This window comes from Chelonia mydas, chromosome 6 (genome assembly GCF_015237465.2).
Source record: "Chelonia mydas isolate rCheMyd1 chromosome 6, rCheMyd1.pri.v2, whole genome shotgun sequence".
NCBI lineage: Eukaryota > Metazoa > Chordata > Testudines > Cheloniidae > Chelonia > Chelonia mydas.
Window position 1 is genome coordinate 106,645,261 of NC_051246.2, and position 22,381 is coordinate 106,667,641.

Below are 22,381 nucleotides of genomic sequence, written 5' to 3' on the forward strand. Positions count from 1 at the left end.
ATAAATTTCAATCAATATTCTTTTGTTTAACATTGCAATTAAATTTTTTTTGAGTTAATCACGTGAGTTAACTGCGATTAATTACTCCTTGGGGAATTCTGTGCCAAAAAATCCTAAATTCTGCATATTTTATGTGTCAAAATAATGCAATATAATCACACCAGTTTCACTTATTTTGGTAATTTATTTGAACTACCATACAGAAAAAAAAAATCACAATAACTGCTCATCATTTCCTAAACACATGAAAATTAAGTTACAAATACTTGGTAGCCAATACCCTGCATTCCAGTTATAATCCTGGATTTTCATTTAAATTACATTACTTTTATTGTGGTGTTCTGTAAAGTAAAATATCGCTTTAAATTGCTCAGACTTTCACACAGCTTTGCTAATCACTGTCCTGTATATATATATATTTTTTTAAATGGACAAGTAAAATAGATCCTGAGCTGTAATCTAACCCCACTGTGCCTCTCTGGCACAGGAAAAAAAAGCAAGAAAGCACATAGACCTTGCTAGCTGAGGATTCGGTTACTGACATTTACAATAAGGCCCCTTTACACCATTCTGGCAAGATAAAGGAGCCTTAATTGACTAAGAATGGGAACAATTAACTAACAATGGGAACATTAGCAGCCTACCTTCTTCATTGTTACATTTCTGCTCTGCCTCAGGGACAGAGCCTGTTCACACAGTCCTATGCCTCCAAGCCTGGGATGCAGCAACAGTGAGCGAGAGGGACCGAGTGAGTCTCTCTCACTCTTTCGCATGCAGGCACGCGCCCAGCCCCACCAGCTTAAAATAGGGTTGACAACTTTCTAATCACACGAAACTGAACGCCCCTGCCCTGCCCCTTCTCCGAGGCCCGCCCCCGGCTCACTCCATTCCTACCCCCCTGCCATGCCATCGCTCACTCTTCCCCACCCTCACTCACTTTCACTGGGCTGGAGCCAGGGGCTGGGGTGTGGGCTCTGGGCTGGGGGTGCGGGCTCTGGGGTGGGCCCAGGGATTAGGGGTTTGGGGTGCAGGATGGGGCTCTGGGCTGAAGCAGGGGGTTGGGGCGCGGGGGGGGGGGGCGTGAGGGCTCTGGCTGGGGGTGTGGGCGGGGGCTCCAGGCTGGGGCTGAGGGCTTGGGGTGCGGGTCCCGGCAGCACTTACCGTGGCTCTGAGGAAGCGGCCACCAGATCCCTGCGGCCTCTAGGCACATGGCCGACCAAGAGGCTCTGTGCGGTGCATGCTGCCTTAACGCCCACAGGCACCACCGCCCATAACTCCCACTGGTTGCGGTTCCCAGCCAATGGGAGCTGTGGAGCTCGCACTTGGGGCGGGGCCAGCGCGCAGAGTCTCCCAGTCCCTGGCCACCCCAGTGCCTACGGGCTGTAGGGACCTGGCAGCTGCTTCCAGTAGCAGTGCGGAGCCAGGGCAGACAGGTAGCCTGCCTCAGCCCCTACCACCTGCTACACTGCCAACCGGAGCCACCAGGCTCCCTTTTCGATTGGGCGTTCAGGTTGAAAACCAGATGCCTGGCAAGCCTACCTTAACGTCTCTCCACGGACAAATGCACGCACACCCAGCCTCCCTCCTCCCCACCCACGGTGATCTACTCTCTCCTGACAGCTGCTCCCAGCGGACGCGCTTGGGCTGCCGGAGAAGGGGCACAGAATTCCTCCAGGAGTAGCTTAATCAACAGCCCTAATATGTACATGTATGCTATAAAGAAATAAATTAGTACAGTGATACTCAGACTGAGGCTCAGGAGCAGCAAGTGGCTCTTCAATGTGTCTCCTGAAGCTCTTTGCAGCACATGATATTAAAGCTCTGTGTGATTTAATTATTAACCAATCTAAGTTATTAGCTAATCAGGATGTTTTTACTATTTTATTAACCAACTGTAGAATACTTGGTCAGGACAGTCACTTTCCTGTGAGAATAATATATATAATAGTAAATGAAACCATGAATCAACAATACTGTGGTTCTTTTGGGTAACATTAATTGCTAATTTGGCTCCTGAACCACTGAGGTCTGAGTATCACTTCATTAGTACTTATAATAGGCTCTGACATTAGGAACCTAGGATAATGGAATCCACCTATTCTGCCTTCAACAGTGACCAATGCCTAATGCTTCAGAGGAACACATAAAACCTCTACAATGCACATATTGTAATTTAGCAATACTATGCCATGGAAAAATTGGTTCCTGACTCCTGGATGATTTTGTTCACTTTTTTTATTGTGCCCCAACTGACGTCCCATTTTGCACCACAAAGAAAAAAAATCTCACTCAAGACCACTTGTGTAATAAGGCTGCTCTATAAACTATACCTATTTCTTAAAGATGCTGTATAACCCAGAGAAACATCCTAATTTATGCTCCAGACTGTGTGTGTGTGATTGTAGAACCTGCATCTGTCTTGATCTATCTCAGCATGAAGAGATTTAGGATGAGTTGTGCACACACGGTTCTTTTTTTTTTCCTGAGATTTTTCATTTGAAACTCAAACCGTCCAAAACTATTTTAACATTTAATGAAAAAACAAACTTCTAGTACTTCAAATAAAGTATGATTTGATTCCAAATATTTATGGGCATAAACCTAAGTTGTCAAAGCTTATTTAAAAGAATATTTGGTTCTTTGTTTGTTGTATTAGTTAATAGGCAAAGTTGTACCTAAGGTGGTCATGAGAACAAGCCTCTGCAAATACTTCTCGGAAGGACAGAAAATCTTCTGTTGAAAACTTAACTGGATCAATCTTTTCTATTCGGGTAAAGAAATCCAGTGCCATTGGTGTCAGTGGGTTAAGGTTCAGTGATGTTTCAGGTGGCGGCAGAGGGTCAATGTGAAGTACAGATACTGAGAAAGTGCCCAGTGCCAATCTAAAAAGAAGTTCAGGCCTGGATTCATCCACTGAAACAGATCTGGATGGAAGGGCTGAAATACAAAATTAAATTAAATTTCTCACTAAAAGTTAGTTTTCAATAGCAACTTGCACATCTATTACATTTACCAGCACAGCCTTAAGAAATGCACAAACGTCAAACTATGAATACTACGCAAATCACAACACGACTAATTTTATACACTGTAATATATTGAGTCTTTGTTTAACTATAGAAGATTTACACCTTGTGTAGAACTACTTTTGTTGACGTTACTCTTCCCTTACCTCATTTTTAAATTAGGCCAAATCCCCCACATAAATGAAGAACATCCATGTAAACCTCTCACTCACTTATGAGAAAGCAGCTAAGCAGCAATCTGTGCAATAGATCTAAGTCATGAAGTGCACAATTCAGCATACCTTCTTAAACTGTATTGTCTAGAGGAAAAGACTACACATTAACTGAAGAAGCAATTAGGGAAAGGTGACATTTTGATCTTCTGGATTTTGATGCCCTTTTGACAAGTTTCAGAACAACAATGAAAAATGTCTAGCAACAGTATAAAATGACTAGGAAGTAAACACACGTTTTTACTTACAAGTCCTTCTTAAAGGAGTTTGATGAACAATACTGGGTGTAAATGATGAACTTCTTGGTGGTGGAGGTGGTGGTTCTTGTTTATTAGGGTCATGAAAATCACCCCAAGTTGGCTGAAGCTAAAACACAAATATATCTGATCTCTCATCTGCATAACACAACAGTTCTCAAGGATTAATCTAATGCAAACAGTAACGTGTGACCAAAAGACAGTATGCAAGACCCTTGTGCATATATACCATAAAAAGTAGTTTTCCAGCTTGTCATTTTCATGGTATATTAACCAATAATTTGTCTATTGTTTATCTGGGTGTCAAGCTACGTTCTTTAGCTCTGATGATGATCTTCCCCTTGTATTTCTGAAAGGGAGATAACATTGCCCTCACAACTAACACATGTTCTTCTGTTACCCAAAGGAAACTAGAACTGTTCTCTATGACCTCTATTCAGCAAAGTATTTAAAAGCATGTGCGTAAGAACTGAGTAGGGATGAACTTAAACCACAGTAATACTTTGTTGAATTACAGGCTATGACCTTAACTTAGGCAATACCACACCTTTGTGTGCTTTTATTCCGTTCCTGGCCTTGTATATTAAACATAGAAATGCAACACAAGCTTCTGTCGCAAAAACTCCACGTTCAACTTATAGCAGCTTGGAAACATACATAGTCTATTTCCTGGTCTGCTAGCCAAACAAATTTGTAACTTATGGAATCCCAGGTTTCAAAGCTGCAACTTGCTGTGGGAATACCACTGAAAATCTATCTAACTCCTTAATAAAGGAAAGCCAGAAAGTGATTTTATGCATTAAGGAACCATACAAATTTGCTAGTTGATACTGCCACTGGAAAAGAAAGCTTAATAGGTGTGTACTTACTATTATCTGAGAATTTTTCACTAGGCATTAGCAATGAGGAATCAATATGAAAAAAAAAAAACCCCAACCTTTTACTCTACAGAGATATTAACTGTAAACAATACTATACCACTGTAGCACTCAGTGGAGATCCTGCTGGTGTAGTAGTGTATGTACTAGTTAAAGATAAGTCTAGATCCATAGTTGGTGGGTCTCCAAGAGGTGGAAGAGAGGAGAGACTGTGAGACATGTCCATGTCAGCCATTGAGAAGAAAACTTCTTCTTCTAAGGAGAGATTATGTATAATCAATAGGTTTTTTTTTCTAATGACAAACATTAACTTTAGTTATAATACACCAAATTAATCATAGCTGCAGAAACAAAATAGTCTGGATATGACATTAACTAGTTAAAAGTTTATTCACAGCATTTCCTAGTTAACTTATACTGAAGCCCATTAATAACCAAGGGGAAAAAAAGATTTTTCCAAAAAAGAGTGTGTGACCAAGGCAACACCAAATTCCAGCAATGTTATGAGTACACATAATATAAAATATTTCCATTTATTTTCATGTTCAGGTTAAGACTGCTAAAGGTTGCAGTGATTAATTCACACTTCCCATGCTAAATCAGATATGAATTGGCACCTAAAAAAACCAGTAACAAATTATCCATGGGCTCAAAATTAAAAGTAAAGCAATTCACATTTAATATAAACAATCATTAAATAAATTATATAAGAACAAATAAAATAATAGACTACTGTAAACCTTTGTTAATGGAGCTGTACTAATCTAAGTATTGGCATCTTTCAGATTCCAGGTTTCTTCTCCACGAAATTCCTGTCTTAAATCCAAATACATTCCTCCAGTACATGCATGTTTAAACTAGGTTTTATAATAGAAAACCAAACGAAAGTTTTATAGTATTCTACATTTCATTTAGTTCCTTCAGCTATTAGTTCTGAAAGGGATCTTACAGAATTAGTGTCTGTTTCGTTGTGTATTAGTGTCCAGACTATTAAATGCCTCAAATGAACTATGACTTCAATCTGGGCTAGTAACGTGAACAGACCTTATATCCTGATTTAAGGGTATAATTAATGGTAGACAATAAGTTTAAAAGTCTATAAAGGTCACTGTTATTTGGCCCTTCTGAAAGATCAAGAGTGCTTCAGCACAGTACATTAAAAATTATTTTGCATGATGTTGATACCAGGCTGTCTGACATACTGGCATCATGTTTCATACTCACCACGGCTAGAAGGTGTTCTGGCAGTCTCGGTCTCATAAAAGCTCTGCTCAGATGATGCTCCTGCTGACAAAGATTCTTTTCTTAAGTAACGCTTCAGCTCCATCTGAATCCGATACTCGTCCTCCTGTTGCATGGGTCGGTTCTTTCTATCTTTATTTGATAATTCTATCCTGCTGGGGCTCTCTGTATTCAAATAGAAAAAATGGAAACATAATTTGTATTTCCTTTCCATTCCGCCATGGAAAACTTCAACTAGTCAGAAAACGGACTGACATTTTATGAATTTATCTTCCATTTTCACTTCTCAAATACAAACCAGCATGGAAAACTAACCCTTTTTCCTTCTGTATTATTACTCCCAAACCTAAGAGGAAGATTTTGAGGTTATGTAGTCAGAACAGTTACAGAATCTTTTTTTTAAAGTTCTGGTCCATGTTGGCTTTAGAGACTTATGGACACATCATCTATAAATTACATTATAACATGAATTGGCCCCATTTAATGAATGGAATAGGAAAATATTTCCAACATTCTTCCAAGGATCTTAAAATCATTACCTAAATTGACATAGTAATTGAATTTGCAGCATTGGGAATATATCTAGTTATACACTTGATCCAGTCAAATAAGTTTTATTATTTTATACACTACGATTCCAAAAAGGATTGCATATTTATATGAACAATGAGAGCATCCATAGTTATATTAGGTCTGGTCTACACTACAGACCCATATCAGTATGAAAAATCCACACCCCTAAACCCCCTCCTCCCATGTAGACAGCGTTATGTCGGCAGAAGAGCTTCTCCCGTTGACATAGTTACCACCTCTTGGGGAGGTTTATTAAGTACACCAACAGGAGAGCTCTCTCCCATTGGTGTAGAGTGTCTTCATTAAAGTGCTACTGCGGCACAGCTGCATCAGTGCAGCTGGACTTGATGGACCCCACTCTGGTCCAAACTATACCAAACAAAACCGTTTCACTGTTATGTTGTCCTTTTCTCCCTCCACCACTCCTCTTCCCCAGACATTTAATTGTATTCTCCACCTGTTAGCTCAGCACAAACTAAGATTTCAAACTCTTTTTAAAAGGCTATTACATATGTGTACAGCGTATAGAACAATGAAGCCTGGAGACATGATAGGGGCCTCTAGGTATTATCATTATGCAAATAAATAGATAATGAATATTAATAATCTGTTATAGTAATTACTATGTACCTAATCAGGGGACTTGTTTATTATGCAAGCTTTCTTTACTACTTTCTATCTCATCAAATACACATTTAATATTAATATAATGTTTACTTGCCTGGTCCAGCAATGGCTGCTAACATGTCCAATAGAAGATGTACCTGCCTCGGTGACAGGAATAGGTGTATTGAGTCTATCTGCCCATCCACATCCAACTTAAAAAAAAAAAAAAAAAAATTATAAACTCTTAGAACAAAGACATGTCACTTAAGCTTCCCCAATCAACTACAAGTCACTAGATATTGTACAGTACCACTCAATAGCAGTGGCTCTCAACCTTTCCAGACTACTGTACCCCTTTCAGAAGTCTGATTTGTCTGGTGTACCCCCAAGTTTCACCTCACTTAAAAACTATTTGTTTAAAAAAATCATAAAAATACAAAAGCATCAGAGTACATTATTACTGAAAAATGGCTTACTTTCTTATTTTTACCATATAATTATAAAATAAATCAACTGGAAAATAGATATTGTACTTACTTTTCAGTGTATAATATATAGAGCAGTATAAACAAGTCAGTGTTGGTATGAAAACTTAGTTTGTGGTGACTTTGCTAGTGCTTTTTATGTAGCCTGTTGTAAAACTAGGCAAATATCTAGCTGAGTGGATGTACACCCAGAAGACCTCTGTGTACCGCCAGGGGTACACATACTCCTGGTTGAGAACCACTGCTTTGTAGGGCAAGTGAACTAAAGTCCTAATTCTCCTTCTTTCACTCTCTCCTATGCCACCACCTCCATGCTGCTTTTAAGTGAACTGCATGTTTTATCTGGAAGCTTTGAAGGATATAGTCTTCCTGCAACATTTGGAATTGAACCTTCATATTCTTCCAATTGGGAACAGCCTGAAATTTAACTGTACAATTGCTTCCAACTTTGGGTTACATAGCAGTTCTACAAAACATTGCTACTGTGCCAATGATTATTTATTTTGTTATGCTATACACAAAACAAACAAAACCATCCAAAAACCATGCACCCTTGGAGGAAAAAACATGATCACATTAAGCAGTTAGCAATTTTGTTTCTTTAATACTCTTGCATGTAATTAATTTCCTTAAAAATTCAAATAATTTTCACATAAATACTAGCCTATATATATTATACAAAATTACTGATTTTCTTAAATAATGGGTTATACCTAAGATTTATTATAAACTGTAACAACAGTTACAAAACAAGGAAATTAAACTATTTCTCTCTAGACCACTAGATTGCACCACAAATTGAGCTTGTTCCCAATGTTTGCTGTAGGATTACTCCCTTAGGGGCTCATACAGATTAGGGTCCAATTCTAAAACCCCTTACACTCTCACTTGTTGCTCCACTGGCAAGTGTTATATGTTGGAGAAAAGATTTGATGGAGCAAGTAGTCTTCATGAAGATGTCTTGTGATGGGGAGTACCACAACTAACATTTACGAAAGGGATAACATTACTGTAGACACATGACAAGTTACTATCTGTAGTTGCTACAGTTCATACATATATTTGATTTTTTTTGTTAAAAATAAAAATTAAATAGTCAATTACGGTTCATTAATAATTTCTTCTCTCTCTTTCAGCTCTCTAAATACCTATTAGTGACATACACCAATGCTCATGCCAAGTCCTCACATAACTAAAGGACATAAAGCAACTAACCAATTACAATTTATTTGTACAATGGTGTGAAAGTCAATGTCCAGACACACCAAGTGAGAACAGGAGGTTTAACTCCCACCTCTTAAATAAGCAGTTAAATCACCTGATTTTATGCAAAGTAATTATACTGTACAAATATATTGAGAATGGTCTTTTATGAAAGCTTGTAATGTTCTGAACTTTATGGTCATTATGAGATACGTATGCAGACCATGGTTATGTATGTATGTGTATACAGAAAACTGTAACTATAAGGCAACAGGGCAGTGAAGCAGAGTGAGAGGGCACCTCCCAAGAGTCATTTACATAATACAAGGGTAGACCATTAGAGTTAATGGAAAGACGTTCAGACAACCTTGCTTCAACACAAAAGGGAATTTTCCGCACTCTCGAGGCTTGTCTACACTTGAAACGCAACAGTAGCGCAGTTCCAACAATGGTTCTCCCATCATCATAGGCAATCCACCTCCCTGAGAGGCTGTAGCTAGGTTGACAGAAGAATTCTTCTGTTGATCTAGCACAGTCTACACAGGAACTTAGGACGGTTTAACTACACTGTTCAGGGGTGTGGATTTTTCACACCCTTGAGTGATATAATTAAGACAATCTAATTTTCTAGTACAGATCAGTCACCATGCCAGGAGAGAAAAATAAAAAGAGAGAAAAGCCTTTTTAAAGGATGCTTAAAACTGAAGTTTTCATCTAGAAACTGAGCGACAGTCACTTAGCGGGTGCTGTCTATGAAACCCTGGATCCCTTTTATTGCATGGGGTACACCAGAACACTATTCAAAAGGCAACAACTATTTTACATTAGAACAGGGATTTTATCTAATGTGGAAGTGTAAAGCCTGAAGTTGAGTCTTTATGTTTGTTTATTGTGTAACTTGTATATGTTTTCTCTTCCTTACTATATTATCTTTGAATCTGTGATTTTTCTATTAAATAACATTTTATTTATTTTACCCCAAGCAGGTCTCTGAAGCACAAACTGTGGTGAGTGTGTGCACCAAAGATACCAGGGAGGGGTTGGGGGAGGGGCTGGATTTCACACCTTCGGAGGTGAAGAACCAGAGGGGAAAAGTCTGAGGGTCTGGTAGTTACGAACTCACAGTGGATGAATTTAGGGAGACCTGGGACTCAAAGGGCTGTTGGGGTCACCCTGCAAGGAGTAACTAGGCTGGTGAAAGCCAGGACTTTATGCTTGTGGGTAGGCTGCTAGTATCAGGTCTCTGAACCAAAGCAGCACAGCATAAATCAGATAAGGTAACAAGGCAGGAATTGACCAAACCTCTTACTGGTCTAGGTGATCCCTAAAACTTTACAACTGGCTCCTACTGGCTTTTCCTTCCCTTGGGAAAACTAGAAAGAAGATTCAAATTATTAAATTGTGCTAGCACTTGAAATTAAATTAAATTCTGTTAGTTCCTGAGAGGGTTAAAATCTGGATAGATTTAATTTAAACACCTTATTTAATCCCATATTTAAATAATATCATCAAACCCATCAGGAGGAAATCTTGGACTAGACTGTATGTTTTGAAGAAGAAAACCAACTGCACGTTCTGTATACTTTTTCTCTATTTCTTCGAATATATATAGTCTATTTAATTAATTAACCAAAATCAAAACTGAGTTCACTTTTTAATTTTGCACACCATGTAACATGTATAGTGTTCACTGACTAGTGTTAAAATGTATTTTGTATACAGTTAATGCAAAAAGATGAAGTCAATACTCAAAGTCAGTAACAGAATGTGATTAAACTTAAAAATCACAATACCGTTTACCACACCAACTGATTTGTTCAGTGTTTCTCCCACTACAATGCCCAACAATGCACAAAGCATGCCAGAAATGTTGCACTGTGTTCTATTTAAGGCATTGGACAGATCACCAAATATAAGTGCAACATAGAGTCCTAGACTCAGACCTTGAACTAAAGAGGTTCTTTTCCTGCCACCTTTAAATAAATGAAATGATTGACAGTAGGAAATCTCTTGATCTTTAAAAGGGTTGCAGTTAAGCACTTAGCTATTAGTAAATCTAGAACTGATAACCACAGAGCTTTTAATATCTTGTAATAGTTTGTTTCTGTATTTCACACACTGCATTTTCATGGTATCTTCCTTTTCAGCAAATGTTGCCACAAGGACTTTAAGTCAAGAATTGTTCTGGACTGAACAAATATAAAGAAGTTCTAAAAAATGAACCAGCAACTGCAGGATATGTAACAAAATTCCCCACTGTAGTAGAAACCATAGTGAGTAGTTTCTGCTCGCTGTATTTTGTATTCTTTGTTTCAATTAATTGTATTTTCAATTTAAATTTTAAAATAATTTCTATCATTTACCTTTTATCCGCAGGTATCAGAGCACATTATAAACCACAAATGTGAGTACACTTCATTGAAGATGATTTCAGAGCCAATTTTATTATTGAAGTTAATAGGAATATTCATGTGAGTAAAGTTTATACTGCCAGTGCTTGTAGGATCAGGGCCTTATAGTTTCAATATTTCTGTTTTTGTCTACAGAAGTTTTGGAAAATTCAAATAAAATACCCTCCCAGTAGTGGCATTTTCTTTTAAAACCCAGCATTATAATTTAATTCACTGTAAATTTTAATCTAAAATGTCAATAGCATAAATTTTCAAATTAGTTTTACAAAGCAAGCCTCAACCTGATTTAAATCAATGATTTTTTTTTAAGTCAAATTTTTTTAAATTTCAAAATCAGGAGGCTACAATACACAGAGCAAAAAAAATAAATGGGTAGCAACCAGACTTTTCATGAAAACAAAGCAATTCTCTTGGGAATTATTGCAGTACATAGAATTCAAGCTGTCTCTAAGATACAATGCACCTTGTTTAAGAAACAGACATCACTATATTGTCTGTACTTTTGAAAGTAATTTAAACGAAATCACCAAATGATTTATCATAGCTTCTTTTACAATTTGCTTTGGTAGAAGCTGTGAGTAGGGTATGAAAATGGTCAACATGCCTGCCTACCAAAGAAAATAAGACCCCCCAAATGCATACTGGGACAAATTCTGCACTCAGTTATGAGTGTGCAACTCCCCTGATAGTGTGGCTTGTGAACAGAGCAAATCTGCCCATGGTGTTTAGACATGCATTTCCATGCATTCCACAACATATTCTCAGCACTCTAGGACCTTGTTGGTTAAAGAAGGGATGTTCTAACAAGGGTTATTGCCTTGCCTTTAAATGCAGATCATTTAAAATAAAATTAGCAAAATTAAACATAGCCCAAACCAATTCTTTTTCCTTAAAACTCTCAAAACTTTTGCAGTAGGCAAAAACCAAAACCAAATAGCTACTTGACTGTGTCCAGTTAGTTAAAGAATATAAAACGACAACTAACCTTAGCTCCAGGAAGTACTTCATGTTGCTTTAATGTAAGGCTCAACTTCATTTTACCAATCAGCCTACTAATCTGCACGGGGTCAGAGGGAGCAACTTCTGGCAAGTTTCTGGTTAACTGTGGATGTGGCTCATACACAATTTTTGGGTTCCAGCTAGGGGAAAGCTTTGGTTCCGCTGCCTTTAAAATGCAAGGGGAAAAAGAGGCAATTTGCATGCATCCTAGTATGTGTCACAAAGTATACATATACAAGTCTGATAAATCTATACTATGTGTAAATGAAAAACAGTTTCACATAAGTGCAAATTTGACATCTGTATTAACAAATATATTTACTAGCAAATTTTAAATAAACAGGTATCAAAAAGCACTCAGAATCTTGAAGCGTCAGGAAAAGATGGAATTTTTCTTCAAATAGTAAATTATGGAGAGATGCCAGACTCTACAAAGATTAAGGTTACAGTGAGATTCAAGTACTGCATTTTTAGTCTTCTATAATTTTGCTCTTCAGACCTCACCATCTCCACTCTTACATAATATAAGTGTTTGACAAAGGAATTTATAAATTTTTTGCCCAAATTCAACAAGGGTTGCTGGGCTCAGTAGTTTGAGAACCACTTATGTAAATGAATTAAGAGTGCAATGAGCTACCTAAACACTGTTCCAAGAAGAGGTTCAATTCCTTTATTAAGTATTAGGCTTATATGTATATTACAATACAATATATTTTATCCTTCATCAACTCTACATATTTATATGATTTATTTATTTTTACCAACTGTGTAGCTGAACACACTGGAGAGGACTTCGCTGATGCTGGAAACTCATCCCAGAAGAGAGAGACACCTGAGAGCTGAAGTAACTTGTGAGCAAAAGCTGTGGGCTGATGTACATTAATTCCAGAGCATTCATCAGCAGTTTCATCACAGTACATAGTTCTGGGAGACAAAAGCAAGGAAATAAGCACGGTAGGGATGGCATGCACACTTTTACCTTCTACTGTGCTATTTAGCCTACAGTTCATGTTTATATATGCTTTCTCTACATAGATTATTTACAAGGACATTGACTGATGTGAAAAGAGAAACCACCACTTTCTGCAAATGGGTGGAAATCTTGAGGTTCTTGCAGGACACTATTAATAGCAATTGCGCTATACGTTTGAAGTCAATGTACCCTAATATGAGATCCTACTATTTACTGTTTAATCTTATCTCAAAGTGAAGAAGTTTGCCCTATAGTACTGTTTTTGTTTGTTTACATTAAGACATCTATAACTGTGTTCTAGTCTCGTGACTAAAGTATGTCATGGGATGTGGATACATCTACAACATATGTATTTTATATACTCTTAAAGCACTACTTGGATGGAACACTTTCCTTTATGTCAGTCATTTTTGTTTAATAAATTAACAGAACTTAAATTATGCCTAGGACATGCCCAAAATTAACTCTTCTAAATTTCTGAAATGAAATTTTATCTATTAAAATATTACTGAATTGTATAAATAGAAGAACAGTAGAAATTTTAAAAGATATAATTTACAATGGGAACACACACATAATTTTATCTTAACTAAAATAACTCAAATAGTACCACTCTGTTATAACACTTGAATTAGATGTTCTCTCTTCAAAAAGTTTGTGTAAGGGTAGCTTTTAATGTACAGGGGATTTTTTAAAGGGGGGGAAGGTGGAGGGGTTCAGATAGACATGTTTACTGACCAGTTCTCTCTTGAACTGAACTCAGCAACTGCAACAATGATTTTTATTTATTTAAGAACAAACAATATTTCATCCACATTTTTGTGTATGTAAAAACATTATTTTGTAGTGATCTTAATACAGTAAGATACTTTTGTTTTCATCATGGCACCAACTAAAATGAGCTTATTAGCCAAATGAGCTAAATGAATACCTTAAGAACATCTACAATTCACAAGTTTCAATTATTTATAAAATTTGCTTTACACCGTATGTGGGTACTTCTAGCAGATCATGCAAAAGCTGGATTTCTACTGATCTGGTACAGTAATACTTTTGCAGGATTAAGGCTTCTTTCCTAAATATAGAATTGTGAGGTCAGGTTTTCAAAAGTGCTCAGCATCCACAACTGGGGCCAGATTTTCTAAAGGGTTAACCTACAATTCAGTCACCTAAATGGAGTGGCCTGATTTAATAATGGGAGCTGTTGGATGTTGACCATTTAAGAAAAATCTAGTCCCTCATTTAGGGCATGTCTACACAGAAAAACAAACAGACAAACAACTCTGCAGCAGCAAGTCTCCAAGCCCAGGTCAACTGATTCAGGTTCACGGTGCTCATGCTGCAGTGTTAAAAATAGCAGTGTAGACATTTGGGCTTGGGCTGAAGCCTGGGTTCTGAGACACTCCCCCCTCGCTGGGTTTCAGAATGCAAGCTCCAACCCAAGCCCGAAATCTACAATGCTATTTTTAACGCTGCAGCACAAGCCTGAATCAGTTGACCCTGGCTCGGACTCTTGCTGCCACTGGTCTTTTTTTGCTATGTCGATGTACCCTCTTGTCATCAAAATGGGAGCTGTTCAATGTTGCAACCCTGCTAAGAATTGGGTGGAAACTTTTTACTAGAAAATTCACTTAAGGCATCAAAAGTCAACAGCATGGATGATTTGGACTTCAGATTTGGACATGTGTGCCTGTGTGTAAATCTGTGCATATAAAGATAAGAAAAAAAATGTTTATTTTAAGCAGCACTTACTTCTCAATTCGGATTTCAAGTGCAGACCCACTTTTAGAATTTTCCAGCACATGTTCGATTCTCAAAACAGTATCTAAAAAGGTAACTTTCACTCTTCTTAGAACTGACGTGAGGAAACCAGAAGACAATACAGTTACATCATGACCATTTAAAATCACTGAAACACACTGATGACTTAATATATGAATAAAAAGATCAATTCTTCTTTGTTGATTGAAAGCTAATATTTATTTCATTGTTAGAATTATAAATAGCATCTAATACAATATCACAATTCCAAATGAGAACCTAGTTTTCTATCAGTAAGTCTTAGCTTCTTCCAGTTGGACATTCAAAAAAATGTAAAGCAATCTGAAGAAAACCCACTTTAAAATTTCAAAACTGCATCCAATGCCCTGTTACGCTAAAAACATGTACTGTACAGAAGACTGTTCTACCAGGTTTTTTCTCCTAGGGCTACTAACACCAATGCTGATCCAACTGTCATATGATGTGCTAAACCAGCACTGCCAGAAACAAGACATTCTGCCAGACAGTCCTGTCAATGAAAGGAATTATCCAAATTTATACTGGTATGAATGAGAGAATTTGGCTCTAATGAAGAGTTGAATCAGCACACTGCAGAAACAGTTTTTTGGGTTTTTTTTACTACTGTGGTTTTATTTCCCTGCTCTTCTCTCCTGTTTTAACCGGCAGAAGGTAGAGTCACTGATAAAAAGTTGAGAGAGAAGAGAAGCTGTTGCAAGTGAGCTCTCATTTTGTAATATTATGGCATGGTGTAGGCTAACACAATGTAACTTAAGATGTTAATTCACAAGGTGCATAGTAGAGTCATACCTGTTTCAATAGTTTCTGCAAACTTCTCAAGTCCTTCAAAAGGTTGAGACCCTTCTCCTTGTTCATCTGTCAGTTTTTGGCTAAGACATTCTTTTGCAAGTTGCATACTAGTGGTCATAAAACTTGACCAATACATAGGCTCTGAACCAGATGCTGTAGAATAAGATAAAAGTCTTAAATATATTTGGCCATAAATGTAAAACCAACAAAACCAAAGCAAACATATGATTTGTTTGGTATATCTAGACAAAGGTATGGTCTACACACAAGCTGCACCAGTTTAACTAAAAGTCTGATTTTAAACCATTAGTTAAACTGGTGCAAACCCCTGCATGGACACACTCAAATCAATTTAAAATTGGCTTCTTTCTTTTTAGCTTCTGTTGGTAAGTTTATAGCTACAAGATAAATCAGTATAACCAGTTTTAAACCAGTGCAAGTGGGGACACAGAAGGGTTGGCACTGATTTAATTAAATCAGTTTTTTAAACAGATTTTTAATCACACTAGTGTGACTTCTGTAGGCAAGACTAGGCATAGACAAGGCCTAAGAAAAAATGTTGTTCTTTAAATGGAGTTAGCTTCCTTGAGGTAGCTGTAATTGAAGATGACTTCCGGGTATTAGGGAGGAGCACCAATTATTAGTTAGATTGTGGTAGCAACAAAAATGTACTAGACACTGTCCAAATCTATACGAAGTCCATCTCTACCTTGAGGTAGCTAACAAGATTGGAAACATCACTCAACACCTCATTCCTCATCCAGCCTAGGATTTAAGGTGTGATTTTAGCACATTAGCTACTACATGCTAATAGCATGTTTAAAAAGTCTAGCTAGGCCAGACACAGTGCCCTCAGATGTGCTAAACTGGTCAAGTTAAACACTAAGGGGGAGCCTAGAATTTGACTTGACCAGTTTAGCATGTGTTAAAAGCAATGTGTCTCATCTACACTAGATTTTTAAAATGTGCTAACATCACATCTTTAAATCCTAGTCTAGACAAGGCCTTAGACACTATTTGACATCTTTACAATCATATTTGTTGATAGAGGTCAACCCTAGGATGCCAGATAACATAATTGACGGTCATCTCTAACAGCTAACTTGATAACAGTCTGACGTTTGCTCGTATTAAAAGTAAACAAGGCACATCAATTAATTTGAGGTAAAAGCTCCACTGTAGACAAGCCCAACTGAAGCTAACACTACAGTAGATACTAAACTGCATCCATGATAGGACCTCAGTGGTGTTTCAGATGGGATTAACTACCTCAAGCTAGCTAGGTCTGTTTTAAAAAATCCCTACACCATGTATTAATCTTGTGGCTGTAGCTGCTTGGTGACAATATTTCCTTCTTACATGCTCCAATTTTAAACAATTTGTGACAGCAAAGGACAACCACACATCCATGCAAAAAAATAAAATAAAGCTCACTGACAATCGGGGAAAGGAAAAGCATGACCACTGAAAAATTCCTTCCTGAACTCCACAAAAACAGTGATCCTAGCTAGTACAAAGCACTAATTAATAATGTATTTTTTTCACATACTTATTCATAATATTAGACTCCAGCACCAAAGTGAAGGCCATTCCTCCTATTTATTACTACCTATTATTACCATTCTTTGTAAGATAATATCTTCTTAGATGGACATTACCAAGTAAAATTAGCCTAAGATTTAAGTTCTATTACAATAAATTAGAATGAAACATAGAACAACAAAAATATACGTGATTTTAAAAGAAACCTATTCAAATAGGACTTTCAAAGAGACAAAAAATGTTCTTATGCCTTTTGTCACTTCTTTATGGTGTCTAAAAGCAGCATAAAAGCATTTCTCTTATCTTTCCATTATTCAAAATTCAGATCCTGAGCAGTGTAAAAGACACGGTGGTCTGTTCTATACTATAAAAATTAAAAGAGTTTAAGCCCGTAGGATGTTTGTATAAAAATCTGTATCCACAAACAAAAACGCCCCAAATAGTCCATACATGGTTAATAATGCATTAGAACAGACCACGTCTCAGCCTAACCAGTTTCGTCTGAACTAGGTTAGTGCCAGTGTGGACACAGACAAGCTGGACGGTTCTACCAGTCCCACTACACTGTTCTGAAGAAGACTTCTGTGTACTAGGGCAATGGGTCTCAACCAGGGGCATGCAGGGAGTACATCAACTCATCTAGATATTTGCTTAGTTTTACAATAGGCTACGTAAAAAGCACTAGCGAAGTCAGTACAAACTAAAATTTCATACAGATAATGACTTGTTTTTACGGTTCTATATACTATACACTGAAATGTAAATACAATATTTATATTCCAATTGATTTTATAATTATATGGTAAAAATTAGAAAGTAAGCAATTTTTCAGTAACAGTGTGCTGTGACACTTTTGCATTTTTATGTCTGATTTTGTAAGCAAGTACCTTTTAAGTGAGTTGAAACTTGGGGATACACAAGACAAATCAGACTTCTGGAATGGGTACAGTAGTCTGGAAAGTTGAGAGCCACCGTACTAGGGAACAGCACCAAAGGGATTCTCTACGTGAACACTTAGTTCACAGCAAGCTGGGGTGTAAATCTATGCCGCACTAGGCTACCATGAATTAGTCCATGCAGACCCTGTTGCCAAGTACTAAAAGCTCCCTAGTGCACTTTGATCCACTCCCATTTCAAAGCAGGACAGATCAAAGCACACTAGGGAACCTTTAGTGCATAGCACCAGGGTCCCACATGGACAGCGAGCATGTAGCAGCCTAGAGTGGAGTAGCTTTACATCCAGCCACCAAAATGTGCTTGTGATGCTGGCAGGCCAGATGCCAGGCATTACCTAAGAACTGACAACCCTGGGGAAACCAGAACAAGTCACCTGTACATTAGTTTTGCTCAAAACAGGTATTAGTCTTATCAGAATGTATTTTGTGTGTTTAGACACTATGGAATATTCATAAGTTGCTACATGCATTAATCTTACTTGCAATGTTTGTATTCCATGCTATAAGAAAATATGTACATTTTGCTTTATAACTTTGAAAATGCTTGCTCTGAACTTGTGAACTCAGGCATGGGAGTTGTCCAGCTGTCTCCTGGGTCCACTCTGAAAGACACTTAGATTTGACAGATCACTACAACTCTGTCATTCTTAGGGTTTAGATGTTAACTCATTTGTGTGTATATGTTTGCTCGCTTTAACCTGTAAATGATTCATTTCCATTTCCTAGTTAATAAATCTTGAGAGTTTATTACAGGATTGGCTACAGGCTGTGTCTTTGGTGTAAAATCTAGGGTACCAACTGATCCAGGTAGGTGACTGGTATCATGGGACAGGAATCAACCTGAATGTGGTGTGATTTTTGGTGTAAGTGACCATTTATCCATTTATTAAGTCCAGTTTGCCGGGGGGGGGGGGGGGAGATAGACTGGAGAGTGTAAGGGGCCTGTCTGTGACTCCACGGTAAGACTGTTATAGATATCCAGGAGTTCACATTTATTACTGACTTGGTGAAATTTAATTATAGATGACAGTTTGGGGTGTCTGCCCTGTTTTTCACAGTCTGCCCTGAGGTAGGCACTCATGGTCATGAGCCACTCTAGACAGCATGACGGCGCTTTTCGGCAAAGAGCTTGAAAGAACCCTTTAGCAGGATGGCTCACCCCTTTAAGGGTTGGAGACCAGGGGGCAACCAACCCTAGTTACTAAGGAGGCACATCTGAGCAGGGATCAGCTGATTTCCTCAAAGAGCAGCAAGAAGCTGTAGAGAAGGGATTCTCAGGGAGACCAAAGGTGGAGTACAGAAGCTGCTGGGAGCAAGTAGACTCCAGTAGAGAAAGTTGGGGAGTGAGACTACAGGCAAGAAAGGCCAGGGAGTGACCTGATAAGGGGTAACAAATGGAATTGCAAACTTTATTTTGAATGTTTGCTAACTTAAACCAGAACCCAGGAAGGGGTGAAAATGGATACAAGGGTTTGTGAATTACTGAAGCCCCATGAAAGGGGAAACTGAGGTGGGAGTTGGGACCCCACTTGCAGGGCCATGCAGAGGCCACAAGAGGACATATGTGAAGCAGCCACCCAATGACAAACCCACAGGAAACAGTATCACCATCTCTCCCCATAATAAGTCCATACCATTGCACCATCTTCCAGCCATGAGAGGTAATCAGTTCCAATCCAGTCAAGTTCAGTATCTACTCAAACTGGCCAGTAGGAGCTATTGTATAATAGATAATTAATAAAGCACTCTCTTCCATCCACAATTTAAAGGGCCACCTATACAATACAGCTTGTCCAGATAGCACAAATGAAGCAAAATACAAACTTGTGGTCCTCACACGGCAACATGCCACAATATGGGTAGACCAGTCCCAATTAAGGTCTCTAGAGAATTTTCCTATGAGTCAAAAATAAGCAGAAGCAAAAATGAAGAAGATTTAGATTTGTTTTTATAAAAAAGAAAAATATGGGAACATGGCTGTTTGACTATAAAATGTTAGGTACAAAACGGACACTTATGAGGAAACATTTCTTTATTAATTTCTAAAATTACATCTATGTAAATGCGGAAGCAAAGACACAGAACTTCAAAATATTATAGACTTAAATTAATAGTGCCTAGGCACAATTTTTTATCTTGTATGTGTGATATTATAAAAAAAACAACAACAACAAAACCACTGGTTGAAGCAAAACTGCCAGTATAATCTCAAACATTTGAACACTGTAAAGAATACTCCTAATTTATCAATGTAACAGCCAAATAAGATAATGCAGTAAACCTACCAAGACGAGGCCTTGGCCTGAAGACCATCTCTAATCCTTTCACTTCTAGTGCACAGTTATCCTGTAGCAATGACCCCCAGGGAACAGACAGAGAAATGGACTGGATAAACCCTTCAGTGACTTCCAGAGGTGCATCTGCTGATTCCAGAATCTCATTAAGACACTAAAAGGAGAGAATCCAAAATTACGCTCATATTAACAGAATCAAAACATTTAAGATATGTTAAAAGAAATTAAATTAATGTATTTTAAAAACTGGAAGTTATCCTCTACTTTGGTTCTGTCAATGATGCATGCTAATTAAGCACTAAACTTTTAATCTAATACAATTCCTGCTGTGGTTTTTCTTATGATCTATACTACTGAACCGTTCTGTATGTTCCATATGTTCCTAACAGAAATATTATAGTACTGCAGCTTAAAGTGTTACCACAAAAAGAAAAAATAATTACAGTTATAGGAAAGGCCAGCACAGTAAATGGATAAAAACAGTTTGTTCATTGTGACAAGAATCTTTGATTAGGACACAAGCCAAATAACTAAATTTGATGTAATGCTCATTCCATACTTGTCTGACTGTGATAACTGAGCCAAAAAGATTTATTTCTATTGTACTGCATGCTGTATTGATTGCTTGTTAGTTCTAAAAATATGAAAAAGTTATTCCCAGTAATGTTCAAAACTAATATTTTTTTTCCAGTATTCAAAATTCAAACTACCACTATTTTTTAAATGTAAAAATCAGAACAGACTTGACTGGCTGGTGTTCTACAAAAACAGTACTATTCATGGACCCCTCATAGTTAATACACCAGTCCTCATACTAAAATTGGTTTCTGATGAATGGAAGTAAGGGGCTCACACTATCATGTTGCCTTAAGTTCCAGACTCACAGGAAGGTGAACTGGATGATTCCTTTGGAGAGACAGCTAATAAAAAAGGAGACCTCACCTCTGAAAGCCTATTCAGTTCTAGAAAACATCCCAGAGAAAACCTGTTATTGCTCTTTGTAGCTTTCATTCATTCTATACAAATTCCAACCATTTTTTTCCAATGCTACATTTCTTTGCATTAAAAGATCACCTATTTTTAAAAGAAAACCCCTTTAATTTATGCTCGTTTAAGTTTTTCATGTTTATATATTGTTAAATAAGATCCAAATTAAGCTTTTTTTAAATATACAGTTTTTAAATTCTCCATCATAATTATAAGGTGGGTGCATAACTGATTGAAGGACTGAATTCAGAGTAGTTATCCATGGTTCGCTGTCAAACTGGAAGGATGTATCTGTCCCGGGTCAGGTACTTTTCAACATATTCATTAATGACTTGGGTAATGGAGTGGAGAGTATGCTTATAAAATTTGCAGATGATAGTAAGCTGGGAGGAGTTAAAAGCACTTTGCAGATACGATTAACATTAAAAATAACCTTGACAAATTGAAGAATTGGTCTGAAATTATGAAGATGAAATTTAACAAACACAAGTGCAAAGTGTGCAAAGGAAGAAGGAAAATCAACTGCACAGATGCAAAATGGTGAATTGGCAAGGAAGTAGTACTGCTGAAAAGAATGTGGAGGTTATAGTGGATTACAAATGAGCCAACAACGTGATGCAGTTGCGAAAAAGGCTAATATCATTCTGGGATGTATTAACAGGAGTGTCAGATGTGTGACATGGGAGGTAATCAGCCTCAGCTAGAGAGCCCAAAACGGAACACAGTACCATGCTTTAAGAAATATGTGGACAAACTGGAGAGAGTCTAAAGAAGAGCAATAAAAATTATAAAAGGCTTAGGAAACATGACCTATGAAGAAAGGTTAAAAAAGCTGGGTAGGTTTAGTCTTGAGAAAAGAAGACTGAGGGGGGACATGATAACAGTCATTAAATATATTAAGGGTTGTTATGAAGAAGACAGGGATCAATTGTTCTCCATGTCCACTGAAAGTAGGACAAGAAGTAATCAGTGGTTAGATATTAGGAAAAATTTTCTAACTGTAAGGATAGTTAAGTACTGGAATAGGCTTCCAAGGGAGGTTGTGGAATCCCCATCATTGGAAGTTTTTAAGAACAAATTAGACAAATACCTGCCACAGATGGTCTAGGTATACCAGTCTTGCCTCAGCATGGGGAGCAGGACTAGAT

At 37.6% G+C, this 22,381-nt stretch overlaps 1 protein-coding gene across 7 annotated transcripts in view; it reads right to left on the bottom strand.

The window, feature by feature from the left end:
- The window catches only part of ATG2B (autophagy related 2B), a 78,453-nt gene that overhangs the window by 51,522 nt on the left and 4,550 nt on the right, over nt 1-22,381 (bottom strand). For all 7 annotated transcript variants that reach the window (XR_006291670.1, XM_043549078.1, XM_043549077.1 and 4 more), the window contains exons 2-11: nt 20,238-20,400; nt 15,455-15,607; nt 14,618-14,720; nt 12,654-12,816; nt 11,879-12,058; nt 6,910-7,006; nt 5,598-5,780; nt 4,474-4,628; nt 3,487-3,604; nt 2,676-2,937 (exon numbers count right to left, since the gene is read on the bottom strand). Coding sequence is in view for 6 of the 7 variants with exons in the window: in XM_043549078.1 (XP_043405013.1) it covers nt 2,676-2,937; nt 3,487-3,604; nt 4,474-4,628; nt 5,598-5,780; nt 6,910-7,006; nt 11,879-12,058; nt 12,654-12,816; nt 14,618-14,720; nt 15,455-15,607; nt 20,238-20,400 (1,577 nt within the window). In the remaining variant the exon portion in view is untranslated. The remainder of the gene's footprint in view (nt 1-2,675; nt 2,938-3,486; nt 3,605-4,473; nt 4,629-5,597; nt 5,781-6,909; nt 7,007-11,878; nt 12,059-12,653; nt 12,817-14,617; nt 14,721-15,454; nt 15,608-20,237; nt 20,401-22,381) is intronic.